General features: G+C 40.6%; 1 protein-coding gene across 49 annotated transcripts in view; it reads right to left on the bottom strand.

Moving 5' to 3' along the window:
- DST (dystonin) overlaps positions 1 to 19,809 on the bottom strand; it is a 438,190-nt gene that overhangs the window by 79,052 nt on the left and 339,329 nt on the right. For all 49 annotated transcript variants that reach the window (XM_070514637.1, XM_070514639.1, XM_070514651.1 and 46 more), the window contains 4 exons: positions 19,518 to 19,647; positions 16,700 to 16,899; positions 14,761 to 15,256; positions 12,048 to 13,519 (listed from right to left, as the gene is read on the bottom strand). In XM_070514637.1, the coding sequence (XP_070370738.1) occupies positions 12,048 to 13,519; positions 14,761 to 15,256; positions 16,700 to 16,899; positions 19,518 to 19,647 (2,298 nt within the window). The remainder of the gene's footprint in view (positions 1 to 12,047; positions 13,520 to 14,760; positions 15,257 to 16,699; positions 16,900 to 19,517; positions 19,648 to 19,809) is intronic.

Here is a 19,809-nt window from a genome sequence, read left to right as displayed (position 1 = left end):
GATGAGAGACTCTCCCCCTAATCCACCCGTAAGCACACAAACACAAACAGAAGCTTAAAATAAAATGAAATTACCACTGGGACAAAGTTTACCAGAAGAGTTTGGTAAAAGGACCAAAATAGCTGAACTTCAATCTGAGTGGGAAGAAAAAAATTACAGGCTTGACAAACAACCTCTACTTATGACAAGGCTGCAGGCTTTACTTTCTGACCTCATTCACCACTCTCAACAAGTTAGGAGCTATAAGGACTGCAAAATACAGCACGATCGCTTCTCTGCTCCCACGTGCAGAGCTCCTGAGAGAACATTTTCCACACATTTAAAAAGCCCTTCATTTGAGTAGCGCCCTTCTCGGGCCACAACAATATAATACTGTGTTTGTCCCTTCATGACTAAGCCTGTTCAAGCTTAATAAGTCCAATATAACTGCCCTTAAATGGCAGTGTCTTAAACCACAAGTTGTGCAAAAGCCTAATGTGAACATCAATTCAAAGTGGGGGCATTCTAAACGAAGGAGAGCAGCAACCAGCTGCACCATCCATGGCAGGACTCTAGGCAGCTGGGAGTAATCATTCTTCTCAAAAACAGCCCCTAATTAATTTGTTATAAGGATCAACTTATCAATATCTGGCACTTTGTAGGGTACTAGTCAAACCCCCAAAATAACGGACTGGATTTGATCATTATGAGAAACACTAGTGACCACTTTAAACCAGAACCACCAACTTTTTGGCACTGCAGAGTTTCTCATTTCCATTAATTACCTGAACTGAGTGAAAGCCATTGCAGACTGTGTCCAATATTCCTGCCTGGGCCCTTGTTTTTCTGGGAGCTGCTTGCTTTCTTACTGGTATGAATTTTGGGGAGCACTTCTTATGGATCACCTCCGTCTCCTGGGCAGAGAGGGGAGCCTCCACTTCCTCCTTAGATGCTACGTTGGATTCTTCCAAACCATATTGTGTCAACAGTGCCACATTTTCTACTAAGCTTGTGCTACCACGATCGACATCATTTCCCCCCAGATCTGTGTGAGAGAGATCTAAATCCTCAGAAGAATCTTCCACAAGTTCCCTGCTTTGTGCTGTGATCTGGGGCTCTCCGGGTCCACATGTTTTCCCTTCCTCTGCAGGGTTAGAGAAGTTTTCTCCATCTCTTGTCACAATTAATAGGTCACGCTTAACAGCTCTCTCTTTCAAATCATCCTGCGGGCAGCAATTTTCACCAGGGATTTCCCTTTGACCGTCTACACACCTTCCTTCCTCCAGTGGAGAAACATCATGTAAAGTCATTTTGAAGTTTTCATCGGGGTGGGCACGTCTAAACGAAAGCAATGGAATTTTCTGTTCGCTAATGGAATTAACAGAAAAAAATGGTCCATATTGCTCTGCTGTAGGAATATCTTCAGTAGAAGACAAACTGCGAATTCGTGACTGGTCTCCGGTTAGAATGCCCTGCTTTTCTTCCCTCTCTGCTAGAGGGCTGCACAACCCAGAGTCATCCTCCTCTGACGTGAGAGAATTAGTGCCCCACCTGCACTTGCTGGCCTTGGTAACCGCATCTGACATATCAGTAGCTTCCGCAAAAGAGCTTTCACTTTTGTTTGCATAATCCATAAAATTGGCTGGGACAAACATTCGCCATGACCGTCTATGCTCTTTCTTTTCCGCATGAGATTTGGCTTTGGGTAGTCCTGTGGTTCGAATGATATCACTATTTAGTTTGAGGGCATCAAAGATCATCTTTTCATCTAGTTTGTTAGCTTCACGACCTCTCAGCTCAAATGCACTGGAAGAAGCAGGGGCACCATTGGAGCATAAAGAACTAACATCCAGTGTTCTGTGACTGTAGGGTAATGTCCGATCTGTGAAATGCCTGGAAGACAGGCTGCCTTTGGAACCGGAGTCTATCTGCTCGTTCAGTCTGACAGTGTCATAGATGGACCGCTGTGGGACGTAACAGTCTTCGATATTTAGGTCCTCCTCCTCTTCACCCTTCCCTACACAGGGCGGATTCTGACGTAAACAGTCTGGTCTGCTGAGTGGCTTCCCCATTTTGTAGCTAGTTAAAACAAATATTGCAGCTCTTGACACAGAAAATAAGAAATAAGCATCTTTCAAAAAAGTATACTTCTGAACAGAACTACGAAGTGTCTTCAGCGTAAAGACAACATACTCAAACACTCTACGTCCTAATATATGAGGTGTTGAAGGTCATCGTCAGTGCATCAGTCTAAATGCAACTACCCTTTCACCTGGGTGTTTTTAGAACGATTCTAAAAAATAAAGTGCATCAAGAACAGAGAACAGAAATCTCCTTCCCTCGCTCCCCCAGCCCCCAAAGTTCCCTTTCGCACACTCAAAAACACAGAAAAAACAAACACACACTTAACAGTGGCTCAAACACTCACAACCTTCCATTGTCAGTCCTTTTCCCTTTTTAGTTTAATTTTGCATCTGAGATTTCCAGATTAAAATTTCCAAATGAGCAAGCATTTTAACAGGCTGAATGCTAATTTCGGCAGAGTTCTGGTTAACTGTAATCCACTTAAAGATGGCTTGCAAAAACTCCATCTCCTTTATAAATAAACCATGCTTTAGAAACTTAAAAGACAAACACAGGGACCATGTATTGTTCAGATCAAGGCACAGAATAAATCTTCAGAGAAAAATAAGTTAAGTCGAACCTGTAAGAAAGTCAAAATTTTCTTGTACTTTTTTGGGGAGTAGCTATAAATAATCTTGATTCAAAAGGCAGTTTTTCTTCCCTTATTAAGCGTCCTCGAGGCTATACAGAACTACCCAATGGAAAAAAATTAGACTTTTGGACAGCCAGGCCAGTACAATCCAGCAACCGTTTAAAGTAAACAGTTAGAAAGCATGATGGACTATAAACTCTCCTTTAAAAAAAAAAATTCATTTCCAAAGAGTCTTATCTGATCCTCCTTAAGAAGGCTTATTCCACCTGAGGCAAGTGCAGCAAAGAAGAGCTCCGGTTTCCTCTAAGGCACAGGCAGCGTAATTCACATTCAGCTGAAAACCGAGACAACTCTAGCCTTTGAAACTGACCAACCGTGGCCGCAGCTTAGCTTTCATTTTAGCAGCTGGAGAGAGGCAGAGGTGGCGGTGGAGGCAGAACAGGAACTCCGGCAGGGACCTCCTGCGCGGTCCCCAGCTCCTCAGGGCGGCGCGGTCCCCGGCAGGCATCCTCCCCAGCCAGGGTGCTCCCAGCAACGCCCTCTCGCTTTCGGGAACCGCAGCTCGGTCCCTTCGCCCCGGGCGCTCCGGCCGCACAGCTCTCTCTATCACTTCGCGGCTACGCCCTCCCGTGACTTAACTTCGCAGTCATCTTTTCTTTGACTCCTTGCTCTTCTCAGAGCCGGCGAGCTGTTTCAGGGGGAGGTACCTAGAGGCCGAGACGCTGCACTACAACAGCTTGGTGGTGACATCAGCGCAAATCGACCCAGTCCTGGAACTGGAGAGAGGGCAGCTCGGGTTCAGAGATCACCGAGGGCCCACCACCTGGTTCAAAATGGGAAGGGAGCCAAGGGCTTGCAGAAGCCGAACCTGACACCAGGAGCTCCGCGAAGAAATCATTTTGCGAGCATCCGGTGACCGCGCTCATTTGAATATTAAACGAGGGAAAAAAGAGCTACCCAGGTCCCTGTCCTTTGGTTGAAACCACACTCTCATACACTGCAGCTGCTGACTCTGTTTAAGCAGAATCTGCGACGCAAAGTGCAGGCGGATCACTTTAAAGGAGGGAAAGTGTTGTGTCCTTCCTTTTTAAAGCCCAAGTTCAAGTCTATCTGTTCTCCAGAGGAAATTATTCCTGTGGGAAGGGAGCCCTGAGCACCGCTGACATGAATACTATCAGTCACTAATAACCACAGGGTCCTCTTCAGGTTAATGCAAGGCCCAGGCAAAGATCAAGGGCAGTAAGTGACTCTGGTATTTAATAAACAAAATCACATCCTCAGATTTTTTATCTATTGTACAAACACCCTAAAAATACTGCTTGAAAATAAATTCAGCAAGCCAAACCTCAGCTTTTGTAGGGAAAATTAATCGTTTTATTTAAATTAAATAATATCTATCCATTCTTTATTTTATGAAAAAAGCAACATTGCCAGAGGAGCAGACAGAGTTACAAATGAAGGCAGTCTTTCCTCAGCCTCTCAAAACAATAATCCTTTGAACGTAAATAAAACTGCGCTGACCCCAAGTGAAAAAGGCACTTCTAGTAAAAACAACCTTATACTTTGATAATTTTACAGAAAAGATGTGGGAGGGAACTTTTATACCTTTAATGAGAAAACATTCCAAAATTATTTGTATAAACCTCAGAATTGAATCTTTAAAAAATCTACCCATAACCAGAACTCTATAGGTTAACACACCCATTCAACGATCGTTAGCTGCAACTCAGTATCAATGCCCATTTTTCATAGTCAAGAAGTGAAATATTTCAACCAGCAGCTGATCCTGTGGTGTTCAAGTACACAGGCTGTCCTGAGGTGCTGATAATAAGAGAAAGAAACACATGCACACAGTTGCCATGTGTGAGCAGCGGGTTGGGCACTAGGCCGGGAATTAGCAGAGACTAAGGGTTTCACTCTCCACTGCCGCTATCTTGATTTGTAAACCTAGAAAGCTTCTTATTCATGGCAGTATTCATAATAAAGTTTCCATGAAAGGTGGATGGAGTACCTTTCTCTAAACAGTCTGAGATCCTCACAGAACTTTTCATAGGAGAGAATGGCCCTAATTCAGTCCACCTCAGACTCCGACTTGAATCATTATTAGCACATTATTCTTCTAGCCTTATGTAAAGCTAAGAAGAGCAACGTGTAACCTCACACTTGAGGTAGATAGTGCATTTTTAAAACCATAAAGCTAATTCATTCCTAAGTTCACCCATTCATCAAATAGGGCTCCCTATCTGTCAAACACCATGGCCAGCACCAGCAGAACGCTGGTACACAGAGATGCTGTGCGACTGCCCTTACACACCTTACACTACAGTGGAGAACGTGGAGGAGAAAATGGGCTGGATGGAGTCTGCAAGTGGGGAGTGCTCTGGGAAAATGTCCTCTAGTTGGTTATGTCTGAGTATATGCCATTTATTTAATAACTGAATTCCTATTTCATGAAACTGATTTCAACTAATTCTACAGATGATGATCCTAATACATTCTGATTCAAGTTAAAATCTGTACCATTACTATTGGGATTTCTGACAATAACTTATATATCTTTGTTGTCTGAAGTCATATTGCAAAGATGTATCTGGATAACATAAATTTAGAGCAGAACTGGACTGGTTTATCTTTTCCTCCCAAATTTGGTTTGCACAGCTACTTTAAATGTTATAGTCTCTAATGTTAATAAAAACAAGATATATTAAACTGTGTCAAATATTACCGGTGATACCTAGATCTCACATTTTCATAAGAGAGAAATCCATAATGAATAAAATGAGCAAAGTTTTTCTGAAAAACGGTCAACACTATTTTTTCATACATACGGAAATCAGTGTTAAATGTTCTCAAAACCTAACGTGACCTCCCTTACACAGCCAACTAGATGTGGCCTAGCGAAAGTATCTTCGTAAGGCAGATGATTTTGGAAAAGTGCACAAATGTTAACCGAATTATAAACAAAACAGTACCACTTTCTCATTTTATACTTCTGAAGTTAAATCTTTAAAAAGGGAAGTTCCTGATCTATCTTACCCCTAAGTGCAACAACCGACTTCACAGAAAAGTTAAAGGCTAATTTTATCAACTGAAAGAGCTGAAAGATTGGAGATACTGAGAATTCAATGTGCAATAAGTGGGAAAACGTCTGTGTGAATAAATGAGACATTATCCATGAAAACTGACAAAAGCATCCTCCTTGCCCAAAAGCTCCTGAAATCTGGATTAGAAACCAAACCAGAGATGTGCGCTTTTCTGCTCTAAGTACAAAAACAGGCCTTAGGAGCAACGATTTCTATTATTCTTTCTAAAACAAATAGGCCATTAGCTAATGAAAACTGAAAGCATCCTATGTTTTTAGTTTTCAAACTAATAAACTTCTTCCCATAAATTTCTAAAGGGTTTTCGAGGATATTCATCAGATGAATATGCAAAGATGTTTCTCTCAGTGGAAAACAGTTTATAAGTAAAAGAAAGTAGGCTATTCAGACCCCACCACAAAAGCAAACAAATTCAGAAATACTTCTTAGATTCACTCTTTGATCTTGATGGGAAATACCTTTAATAAGCACTTGCTATTCTTCCTCTAAGTTACTACAATACTAAGACTATATTTTGCCCCCATGTTCGATATGGTGTTCAGGTGACAGTGGATAAAAAATATCCTCCGTAACAGAAAATGACTCTATATGTAAACATCATGAATTATATGCATATGTTCAAATTCTTAAAAGTTCAGATTTTTTTAAAAAGCCTTCCAACAAGCAAAACCAATGTACATGTTAATAGCTCCATTCAATTTCCATCAGAGAAACAAAATCCAGAAACCAAACAAAACCTGAAAATACCCCTCATATTAAAACACTGACAAAAGAAATAAAGTAATCTTCAAAATTAAGACAATTAAAGATATGCGAGGAACAGGATATGTAAGCATACACATTTTCTTGGGGTATCCTGGGTCTTGAACAGCTCCAAAAGTTTTTTCACTTAATTTGCAATCACAGTGCCTACCTAGCGGTGACTATTATTTAATGAATGATTAGAGACGTAGATAAATCTTTAAAAACTATTTACCAGTCCAACTTTCTTATCAGAAAACCAATGTATAATTTCCTAACAACAAAGCAAATTCTTCTCTCTCAGTCTGTCTCTCTCACACACAGACACATACACATCCTTGAAGCAACTTTCCACATTAGTTAAATAAATTATGTAGGTCTCCTTTTATTCAAGGGAGGCCTATGATAATGACAGTACATGCTACATTTTGGTGTTTTGGGGATCACTTTAAAATGGTAATGCAAGATTATCCTGTTCACAAAACACATTTAAAAACGATCCCCTGGTATAAAGTCTCTGGGTGGAACTGCCCTCAGAACCTTACTTTCATTCCTCAATCTTATCTGCAGCAACAGAAGTTTCAAGAGGCCTTGCAACATAGAGTCACAGCATTAGCTGGCGGCAAAAGCGGAAAGAGAACTCGCAGTGCCAACCTCCCTTCTGTCAGCCCTTTCAGAGCAGCATACGTTGTGTGATGTAGGACAGAGGGCACCCACCTGTCACGCCCCGTCTGCGCGGTGACAAGAGGAGGCACTACCAACACGACAGGGCAGATCAGCTCCAACTCTTTATCTTCTGGTCCTTGCCTCGGTGGCGCTTCTCTCTTGCCCAGCGTATGTGATATTCTTTCTTTCTAAAACCCTAAACACCACTGTGATGTAGCTGACGAAATACTGTGACCTTCCTTTAAAGCCCATGCATCAAGTTACAGTGTCTATAGTGAAAATATTTTCACCTTTAAAAATACCAGAGGAAGGTATCATGCAGCCTCCTTGCTAACACAGTCTCATTAACAAAAACCCAGTCAAGTAAGAATTTTTCCCTAACAAAAAGCCCTTTGGCAAAAGCTTTATTTAATTTCCCCTATTCTCAACAAAAATGGAGAGCAATTCCTCATCGACGTCTACATATCAATACAGGTACACTTAAAAACCACTACTAAAGCATTCTTGGGACAGTTTAATTTTATCTCTAAAAATATGGTGACATCACAGAAGTTGTTTTAGGATCACTTAAAAAATACCTTAATAAGATATTTGGAGTGATTTATTTCGGCAATACTGTTTACAAATAGCACTCAAAGTGCCTGGCTTCTCTAGCGTCCTGCCACCTGGCACTGCAGTTCGCCTGATATTCAAACGATGATGGTGCCTCGTTAAACAATGCCTTCCAATGGACCAGAGAAAGTGTATCACCGTCTAATTAGGCGCGTGCTCCAGTCTCTGCCTCTGCTTCTGACTTGGCCTAAAAATTCTCTGTTCTGTGTAATGCTATTTCCATTTTGAAAATACAAAGGCATCTTCGGTTCAGAGAGACTTGCACTAGTGATGTGTTCATTTGTGGGGACAAACTGAAGAACAATTGGGGCAGTGCCAAAGTGGCCAGAAATAAACAATGAGCAGGTTCGGAGGTAAGACCTTTGACCATGGCCTAGATAGAGGTGGGGAGCAGTATATATTTAGCTAGGACGTGACTGTATATGTTCATTACAACATCAAGTTTCTTTGATCTTCACTGAAATTAGATCAATTCAATATGGTGATAATGATTACTTCATGATGATCAGAAGGCCTGACTGTTGATGACATCATAGGCATTGCCGGGACACGTTCCTTGTATATAGTTCGTTACATACGTCTGTGATAAATAAAAATGTGGAAACACTAAGATTACTTAATCACGTAGTTTAGATTTGAAGATAAGCTGGAGCTAGGAATCTTCGACAGAAGGTAGCAATAGGGGGAACATCAAAGGGGCTTTTCTCCTTTCTGCCTAGGAATCTGTGACAGTGTGCATAGAATTTAATGCAGTAACGGTGAAATATAGGTAGAAAAAATGGTGCTTTGAATTATCAGCGGTAATAGAAAACACCTCACTCGGCAGACATTTTAGTCCAATGACTAGTATTTAGAAGTAGGAAAACGTATGGTAGACAGAACTTACATGAGCAAAATAGTTGAAAAACTTTAAGCTAACACAAAAGGTAATACCAGTCTATTCTCAAAAATTTGAAACAGCTTTCACTGACGGTGAATTAGGACATTTGCCTCAGAATAGCATTTGTTTTTAATCATTCTGTTTGGGTTGGTATCTTAAACATCAATTAATTCTGTTCTTTCAAGTATATTAACTGCTATTTCTTAGGTTAAGTTTTAGGGGAAAAAATGGAAGCTGAGAAATCTGTTTACCTAGTTTAAAAAATCCATTCCACTCCCAGCAGATAGAAGGCACCCCCTACCGAGTTACCAGGTAATAGCTATTAAGTTTCCTTACTACTCTGAAGGCAGTTTCTCTTATATTATGCAAAATTGTTATAAAATTTCATCTGGACATTAGACTAAATTTACCAGATAGCGCAATGTCAAATTGGATGATATTTCAAAGTCTATAATGAAAATAGACCCAGTACTTCAGGGCTTTTCTGTTTCATTTTTAGAAATTACAATAACTACGAGTTTGCTATTTTTAGCAAACTATTAGTTTTTCACTCAACACAAATTCCACTTAAAAAATTTTTTAAATCTTCCTAAATATTATGTTAAAATTAATTTCAACAAAAGCCTAATACCCAACAAAAACTAAATTAAGATCTGAATTGTAAACAAATTAATTTACCACTTTAATCAAGAAAGCAATAGTCACTAAGGCAATGAAATGTTTGGTTCCATCTCAGTAGTAGTAGAAGTGGTAATCACCATTGTCACCATCATCACCAGCACCATCATCATCACAGCAGCCACATATCAGTTTCTAAGATAATTTCACACACATTTATCTCATGTTTTCTCATAGCAGCCAGTTTCTTAGAACACTGTATTCCTGGTGTTTGGATTAAAATGAACAACGGCTGGTTACTCAGGCCACGCAAATTAGGCTACAGCAAAGATGATTTGAAAATTTCCCAGAGGAAATATCAGAGGTGCAAAATGATGACTAAAGTTGACACAAAACACTGCATTATTTCCACGGAAACATCCAGGCTCTGATGCTTACTACCTGTGTGACCTCGGGCAAGTCACTTAACCTCCCTGGGTCTCAGCTTCCTTATAACAAGATGGCGATAATAATAACATCCACCTCTCACGACTGTTATCACGATGAAAGACAGAGTTCAGGCGAGTGCTTGACACACAGTAAGCCCACAACAGAAGTTAACTGTTGTAACTATCGTTTTTAGAACACACACACAAATAAATAGAATTAGCGATTGTGTAGGCTACCATCTTTATTTATCGTAACAATGTTCTCATTCTTTTTTACCTGTGGCACTGGAATATATCAAATGCAGAGGATTTGTCCACTTGGAAACTTTTATTTTAGTCACTGGGTCCCAAGACATTGAAGGTATGTCACGATATTCTTTATTATTGAATTTCACTAAAATCAATCAACTCTCTCCAAAGTAATCAGAAAATGGACAAACACAGTATACGAAGCGGTTTAACTTAGAAAAAAGGATCACTTTATTTTTATTCACAATCAAATAAAACAACCTCTGTAACCATTAATGGTAATGATGCATATTTAGTGCTTTCCAGTTTGCAAAACACTTTCATTGCAATGGTGACAGAGCTCCTCCTATCTCTTGCTTTCTCTTGGTTTTAAAAGAATTCTCCACAAGGAGAGCCACAGTTTTCACTGTAGTCCTGCCTGGGAAGCAGGGGGGAGAGGCATCAGCAAGCAGTAGCACCCAGGTTATTACTCTCACCCATTTGCTTACAAGCAGTTGAGGCAGCAAAGAGAAATGAAGGCTTACTCTTTTTTTTCTACACACATTCACAGAAATCCTGGAGAAACGGTAACGTTTCACAAAGGCATGGAACATGCTTAAATTTCATTAGTAAAAAGACTGCTTGATGATTGTCATTGAAACTTTCAAGTTTTGTCAGGGTTCTACAGAAAATTCCAGAGTTTTCTGTCTGAGTTTCTGTCTCAAGCTCTCCCGGACTCTTTGAAGCAGCAATTGCCACAGAACTTTGTTTTTCTAAAGAGAATTCTCACATGTGAAATGTCTATTTTGCAAACCAGAAATATGAAAGTTTGACACAGTAACGAAGGAAGTCAAGTCAACAATAAAGTAGTTTCCTTCACCTCCAAGAAGCAAGAGTTAAATACAGAATCACAGAGTTTTAAGCCCTGAAGGAACTGGGCTTCAAAGGTGCTTTATAAACAGCAACTAATCATAGCAGTAAGAAGAAGAAGAAGAAAAAGAAGTTATTTTGAAGATATCTTTCAAAATTCAGTCACCTAAATAATGTTATTAAGGATGAGCAAATATCCTTTGTCAAACATAACAGCACAGAATTTGGAACTACACTTTATTTATATTTATTTCTCATAAGACACAATTTGTAGTTTTGCCAATGATGTTATCCTTTATGTGCTAATGGTGCGATGTAGCATCACACTAGTCTTCACAGGACAGTAAAACACCCTCATGAATAGAACAGGACCCGTGGCAACACCAAAGGTTCCCATCAGTCCTATGCAGCACATGTTTGATATTTAGGACCCTCTCTGTGCAGGGGTGAACCTATCTTTGTCCCGTGTCGAGATGCGACTTCTGCTCTCACTATCCTAAGAGTCCAACACTAATGACACTGAACCGGGCCCACCATCTTGATCTAACGTTCCATTCACAAAGCATCACTGAGTGCTATCAAGTGGCAGACACTTCTTCATCCTGAGGCACTTACAGCCCAATCAAAAATGATTTACTCCGAATCCTCTGGGGCATATGCCCAAGATGTTTGTTTTATAAAACCAGAATTACAACATGGAATTCCAATCTGCCTTTAAAAATATGAACTTCTGGAAGAAAAAAGTTTACAAAAGAAATTAAATTAAGAAGGATAAGAAGACCGTAAGAGGGAAAGAGCAGGAAATGACTATAATTCACCATTAAAGAAAATGCTGGGAGACGAACATGAAGAGAACAAGCTTTTTATGTTATGGGCTGGCCCCTCGGCAGAGTTCAAAACATGGGTCTGGTCGCTGCAGATGTCAGTTGTGAGGAACATCAGAAACAGATTCCATGATGTCAGTTTCAGGCTTGCCTGGAACTTTTCAAGCACCGTTTTGACTTCTCAATATCATCTCAGGCCTTATCCCCAGTTAGCTTGGAACTGCCCCACATGCCTGGATATGACCCCCCTAAATGCTCATTCAAGCTCAAACACTGTGAGACAATCATATTAGAAGGTTCTACAAAACAGGCCATCTCCTTCTACACCCATTAGTAATTTCTTTTAATAATAAAAGTGCTTAGTAAAAATGAAGCATTGCCTACCTTGAACACATCAAGCTGTTGGTTAATCGTCTCAGTTTCCATACCAACAGGGCCTTGAGACTCTTCATGCTCTTCAGCCTTCTGAAGCAGGGTAGAAAATGCCTCCAATTTGCTGTAGAATTCTTCAAGACGCTCAATTGCCCCTTCAACCTGCTCTTCTCTGGCTCGTGCTCGGTCGAGTAATTTGTTGCATTGTTTGCTTAAAGCCTCCAAGTCCCTTTTGATTCCAACAAGATCAGGAGAAGTTTCTTCCGTGGCCAGCATCATCTTGCAGGTTTTATTGGCATTGTCGTTGCTTGCGATGAGGGCTTCCAGTTTCTTCAGAAAGGCTTTAATAGCCTCCTTTTGCTTTTGCAATGTTTCTACATCTCTCCCCACAGGGGCCATGCTATCCAGTTCATCATCGAACTCGGCAAACTGAGAAAACATTTCTCGGATGGTGTTCTGGAAATGCCCAATGCCCTGAAGCTTGGTTTCTAAGAAGGAACACTTTTCATCAACCTGCTCACTTAGTGCACTGTGCTCTTGAGCTAAGGTTTCCGCCTGTAATAAAACGTCAGAGGTTCCCTTTGAATCTGAGGCTTCCACCACAAGGTCCTGTGCAAGTCCTTTGGCCAAATCGACCTGAGGCTTCAAGGTCTGAAGTGACTTCTGCTGAGTCTGCAACATGGTCAGGTGTTTGTTACTGTAAGCCTGGGGGCCTAGGGAATCGTGGACATCCAGCTGTTCCTTTGCACACTGAAGCTGCCTTTTAGCTTCTTTGGACACTTCTTGAAATTCTTTAAACTTCTGGGCCATGTTCTCCAGGGAGAATTTCTTACTGTGAAGTTGCTCAGTGACCATGTCTACCTTCTGGATCAGTGATTTGTTCTCATCTGTAACAACCTCTTTATCTATCTCACAGACACTGAGCAAGCTGTTGGCTGCGTTGTTTAGCAATTCTACCATCCCAAAGTGTTGGTCCATTTCCTTCTGCAGAGACTTCAACTTGGCAATGGAATTCTCTGTTTCAGCAGGATCCAAGCAGAACCTTATGTCCTCCAGGTCATCTTGACATTTGTCTATCCACGGCCGGAGAGTCTCTACATGTTCTTTATACTTGAGGGCTTTTTCCAATGAATCTTTTATCTTGTCTTCTCTTTCTCTCACTTGCTTATTAAATCCATCCCAGTTGGTTTTAATTGTGTTGAGTTGTAGCTGTAAGGCTGCCTTCTCAGAGCCTTGTGTTTTTAATAACAGATTTTCACCTTCTGCAATGGTTTTTTCATAAATACTAGACTGAGCGGTCAAAGTTTTACTAAAGTCTTTCTGATCTTTAAGTAATGACTCCAAGACATCGAGTCTGGCTGATATTGGGTGAGACTTGTTTTGCTCTTCTTTCTTTGTATCCAGCCAAGCCTGAAAATCTTGAGACATTTTCTGAAACTGATGAGAGCTGGCACATGCTGACTGAAGGTGCTGGACATGATTCTCTAAAAATGAAATCACAGATGTGTTTATATTCCATCAAAATGTTGATTTAATCTAGGAAAAGCCAAGACAAAAACCTCCAAATAAATGTGCAGAACTGTCTAAAAGCAAGGGCTGTTAACACTGACTATAAGAACTACAAGTGAGCTTAAGTTAGTGACAAAAGGGGAAAAAGGAGCAAGAGGTAGGCACTACAGCAAGAAAAGAGACAAGGCTAGATACCAGAGTCATCTCCATTCTGGGATGGGTAAGTGACAGCTGTTCAAAGTTCTGAGTTACGCTGATAAATAATCCATCTCTTATCAAATATGACTCTCCCACTTCTACGATTTTTACATATCATGGAGGCAGTATAATGTAGCACATGGGGATGGCACAGGTTTGATTCCCGGCTCAACCTCTCAAGAGCTGCAGACCCTGGGCAACAATTAAACCGCTAAGCCTCACTTCTCCAAATGTAAACTGGCAACATTAATAGAAGCTGTGTGGCAGTGAAATGATAGTACGTGTGAAGTTCTTAGATTAATGCTTGTCACATAAAAGTGTTCATAACAATAATCTTGATCTAATAGCTAATATTTATCATCAATATCATGTCAAAATAAAGGAGTAAGTCTGAAATGGTTGCTATGATCCATAAACAAATCCAATCAATTAAAAAACAGAAACTGAGTATCGACTAGGTGCACACAGCTTGGCAGGCCCTTCCGAAGTCCACTAACTCACTGCTGGTGCCTCTGAGCAATACTGGCACATCTGTCACCAAATTATGGCCACAAGCAGGTGAGAGAGGAAAGTACCAGACGCTTCTCTTTCACACATTGCTCTAGAAAAACTTTCTGTGACAGAATCAGACAAAGTAACTGCAGATGAGAAAATGATGCAAAGCCTTTTTAATAACTGTATTCATCTGTTTCTCGGGGGCAATAAGACTTTCACACAGCAAAAACGTTGACATCTTTTAAAAACCAATTTGGAATACCTGAAATTTTAATGGGCCTTCATTGAGTGGCTTTTGCCCACAGACCGTCTCTCTACCATCTGTGCAGCATGACCCTGAGAGTGCATGCGCACATGAACACAGAACGGCTCTCTGCGTTCGTGTGAGGGCCTCCTCTTCATCTCTGCTCTCAACGGGGGCAGATTCTCTCTGGGGTCCTGGATTCCTGGCAACAGCTTGGAAATAGGCAATACAGGCTCTCTATTTCCAGGAAATATACATATTGAAAGAAGAGAGACACACCTGCTTTTTGTTCAATATCCTTTGATAATTTTAAGATGGCTTCTAGCTGCCTACTAAGTTCTGCTTTCAAGTACTCTTCTTTCACCAGGGCTGACAACTCCTCACAGAGCGCCTGGGCCTCTTTGATCTGCTGCTTCTCCTGCTCTATTTCCTGCTTCATTTTCTGGGCTGTTTCCAACTGCTGGTTCATGGCATCGGGGTGTGAGCTCCCGGCCATGCTGCTGCTGAGCCTGCTGTCCAGGTCACCCAGTTTACTGGAGAGGCTCCTCAGCAGGCTTTGATACTGCGTGCTTTTAACAATGGCTTGGTCAATCCAGTCACATCTGTCCCTCAACTGTCCTGTGAGGCTGTCCCATTTTTGGGTCACAGCCGCCAGCTGCTCTTTCACAATCCCGTGGAAGGAAGGGTGCTCCCCAGGCCTGGCCAGAATGCCCTGGCCAGCTGCTGTCAGCTGCTCGTACTGAGGTTTCCGAGTATCAAATTCTTGCAGCAGAATCTAAGGTGAAGAGGGAACGAGGGTAAACAAACACGCAGATTATTGGATAATCAATTACAGAACACACCGCTTTAAGTCTCTAAACAGACAGAAATGGCACTTATTTATCTGGTTTCTATTTTCGTTACTGCTTTCCTAGTTTTTATTTCCAGGGCAGTGCAATTAGCTTAAACTAATCCAAAGAGCAGCGGTGCTTCACAGAGATAACGTTTTGTCTAAAATGACATCCCCCAAAGGGGAAAAAGAAGAGAAGAATTATTTTTGGTAGTCTGGCCAACATGAGTAACAATTCACATATAAATTTTCACATACAGAGGAAAACACTGCTATTGGACAAGTTCACATCATAGTAACACCACATTTGTTTTTTCCCACCTGTGTTTTTCTCTGTGTAGGGTTTTTAAAATACTCTATAGCATTTTACACCAAAGGAAATGCACAGTGATAACAGTATTAGAATACATTAACTCAAAGTACATTGATTTACAAAGGTTCTTTTTTTTTTTAGCATAAGATTTATTGACGTTTAGAGTCTTTATTAGAAAGATTTTAGCCCGTATATCATGTTGTTCAGAATGTGCAGGCTCGACACTGGCTCTCATTATAAAGTGAATGATCCAAAAATGTCCTTTTTTCAGTCCAATATTTTATCTATCTCTGGGAGACTACCAAGACTAGGGACAATTATTTCTCCCCAAATGTTTATTTATAGCTTTCGTGTTCATTCTCTTCAGATGAAGAACATACATGGACCAAGACACATGACTGTAAACCACCAAGACTGAGTGTATTTTCAGAGCACAGGCTCAACCTCACTGCTCTCATATCACCACTCAGACATAAAGAAATCTAACCGAAATCACCACGGAGCTTCCGCGATTCCATCTGACTTAAACTGGATGGGTTTCGTTTCCCCTTGTGGATTTATCCACTTATAATTAGACTAGTCTAACTAACCCACGGGGTTTCAAGGTTCCCTCTGTGATTCCCTTATTCTTTCTCCTCTTCTTATTCTGTCTCTTTCCTCTCAGGGCTGTATTGCATGAGTTTTAAAAGTTTCATTATCTACTACCACAATCAAAATAAATAAAACCTCAAAAGAATAATTTCTAAACAAAAAAAGCATATACTAGCTTCTCATAAAAATGTTATTATTTATACAATCACATTAATACTTCAAAGAAGGCCCCTTTTAGAAGAGTCCGCACAAACTACAATAGGACTGAAACGATCAGGGCACTTGACCCACTCAGCAGGCTCAGGAGACAACTCTGGGATGCCTCATAGATTGACTTCTCTGGGGTTTCCCGCTAACCTCAGGACGGTATCTTACGGGCAATGGAAACATTAGAAACACACTCCAAGGCAGTTAAAGCCCATACCGTCCAATGCTCATGTATTTCTAATGAAAACCTTTGTCTTGTTAAGTCAAGTTGTACTCACCTGCACCTGCTGCTTTTGTGTGTTGAGCATATTTGGGTCAATCGACAAGGGCCCAAGAACGCTGACCATCAGTTCTTTCTCCACAAGCCACTGTTTTAACTGAGCCTCTACAGTCTGGAACCGGGTTAGGTTATTGGAGGATTCTTCCAGTTTCTGCTGTCTATCAACTGTCAACTGATTGAGTTCTCCCCACTTAGAATCTAAAAGAAAAAGACAAAGGATGAAACTGGTGTTTGATTTTTATGCATTTAATATGACTATATCGACGAAGACTACAGGATATGACTCAAAATGATAATATAATATTATGGGTATCATTCCATCCTTATAATTCTGCTTACATAATTTAACTCTAATCTAAGAGAGTTAATTGCATTTAATGATACAGATTTTATAGTCCTGATGGTTGTGTGTCAAGTGAAGTATACGAAAAATAGATTTGAATCTGATTTTAGAAGATAACATAGAATATGGAATATTCTTTAAAGCAGACAGGATCCTGAGATCCCTCATTCCTCCTAGAAGTCCTATGGAGTCTGTTTATTCAACAACACCTGACCTATTAGAACAGTAAACATTAATCCTTTTCTTTACCACCAAATCTTCAATGATCAGTTCTCGGCAAATGACTCCCAGATTTGTATCTTTATGCCCCATCACTCTCTTCTATTCAAACTGCACATTAGCAACCACTTCCTTGAAGTTACACTAGGAAGTCTCACCAACCCTTTAAACCCAACATTAAAAAATAAAATTCACTATATTCCTATCAAAACTGGGGCATTTTTCTGACTTTTAGATTTTGTTCAAAAGTTATTGTCTCTCTCATGTCACTGAGATGTAATAATTCAGAACGTTCTTCCATGACTCTCCTACCACCTTGATCATAAAACCTTAAACCCATCCTTTACATTCCCGACGCCCTAACTCCATTTTGGTCCTCATCATGGTTTGCCTGGACCAGTGGTTCTCAGACTTCAGCGGCATTAGAATCACCTGGAGGGACTGTTCGTTAACACAGGTTGCTGGGCCCCACTCCCGGAGTTTTTGATTCAGTAGGTCAGTAGTGGGGCCTGAAATTTTGCATTTCTAACAAGTTCCCAGCTGCTGCTGCTGCTGCTCCTGGGAGCACCCTTTTGAGAACCACAGACCTAGACTACCAATCTTCTGGCTGTCTTCCCTGCTGCCAGTGTTTCTCAGCTGCAATCCATTTGATTCTAAAATAATTTCCCAAAAAACCCACTTTTAAATAGGTCACTTCCCTGCTCAAATTCTTCAATAACTAACTGCGCACCACCTAGATGGTAAAATCAGGAGAGCTCGGCTTAACGTTGAGGGCCTCCCATCAACTGGCACCAGAGGGTTTGCACCCCGAGATGAACCCTCTGAGCTAGCCCTGATGAACATCCAAACAGGCTTTTGCTCATACGGGCCCCGTACCTGACATGCTCACTCCTACCTTTCCTTTACAACTCCACTGGATCGCACCCTCTGCCAGGATCCCCTTCCTGCTCTCCTGCCCTCAGGATGGCATGCTCCCTGAAGCCAAGCTCTGCTGACCAGAACTTGAGCACATCGGTCACTCCAACATTCACTGATGGGCGTGACTGGCTGGTCTGACAGATTTCTCACCTAGGACAATACACTAAGGGCTGACTTCAACAGAACCCAATTCCTGAAACCTCAGCGAATGACAATCTATATGGCATGTTCTAGTCAAACACAATCTGATGACAAAATAATGCAATTAAAGCAATAAATTAGAAGGGAGAAACATCAAAATTTTATCAGGAAGCTTTTTTCAAATACACATTCCTCATTCCTACCCCTGTTCTAAAATGTCTTGATAATATTCCCCCAAGTAATTCTGATATCTCAGGTGAGAGCCACTGAATTAGGGACAAATTAATTATAATGCAATGGGAGTCTCTATAATTGGATTAAATATACCTTTGAACGGTAAGGTCCCTTAGGATCACCTTTTTCAAACTAAAATACACTTAGAGATGTCTAAATTTATCACAGCATGTCCGACTCTAAAGGAAGAACAATACTTAGCTAAATATAATGGAAAAATTGAAAGTAAAGTAGCTCTTATTATAATCATACTAAACACACAGCACGTACTACGTGCCAGGTCCTGTTCATCTGAGCTGTACACACACAGTGGCTCATTGAGTTCTCCAAACAATACCATGACGTAGGGAAAATTATTATCATTGTCTCAGGCTCATTTTCCATATCATTATAATAATAGGGCTTTTGAAGAAAATTCTGTACCTATGAGGAACACCGTATATAGGGACAGGATCAGGATGTGGGATAACTCTGGATAAAAACCCAAAAGACCAGACTTCTGTGGGGAGCTGCTTTTTAACACTGGTCACGGGAAGAGAAGACAAGCATAAAGCAGGGGGCTGGAGGAGCCCCAGAAGAAACTCTGTAAGGGAGAAGGGAGCCTACCTTTTCCAGACAAATAAATGAAAAGGAAACTTTAAAATATAATAAAGCATAAAAAAAATCAGAAGCACCAAAAAGCCAGCAAAAATAAAAAGAATGAAAACCATGTTACTCAATGCACAGCATTTTATTAACTAGTATCTATCTTCTTCATAAAAATAAATTTAGTTACTGTGTTTAGCAAGAAAAATACAAGATATGCCAAGTCTCAGCACTACACGCAAAAATAGATCCGAAACACTAAAGGAAATCCAGAAATAAGTGAGGCTGCTGGATAAATATTTTCAGACAAAGATTACGATTTTAAAAAATGGCTGCACTTCTGTTCAGGGACTCTGGGGTAAGAAATAGCACATACCTATTTCTGTCAGCATCCGTTTCCATTTGGGGGCCTCTGGAGCGTCTGGGTTCTCCTCCAACAGCTCTGTCAGTTTGTCTTTCAACTCCTGCACCTTGTTTGCATTTTGCTTCAGTTCTGCCTCAAATGACTAACAAGGAAAAAAAAAATAACTACATTAAAGTATGCCAACATCAAAAGACAAAAACACATTTATGACAGAGCATTTTTTTCTCTAGCAGGACCAAAACAGGAAAAGATCCACTGTTAAATGCTAAGTGGGTGAGGAACCTGGATTCAGCAGTTAATTATT

The sequence above is a fragment of the Equus asinus genome, chromosome 8 (assembly GCF_041296235.1).
Source record: "Equus asinus isolate D_3611 breed Donkey chromosome 8, EquAss-T2T_v2, whole genome shotgun sequence".
NCBI classification, from domain to species: Eukaryota; Metazoa; Chordata; class Mammalia; order Perissodactyla; family Equidae; genus Equus; species Equus asinus.
This window is presented reverse-complemented; position numbering and strand designations above follow the sequence as displayed.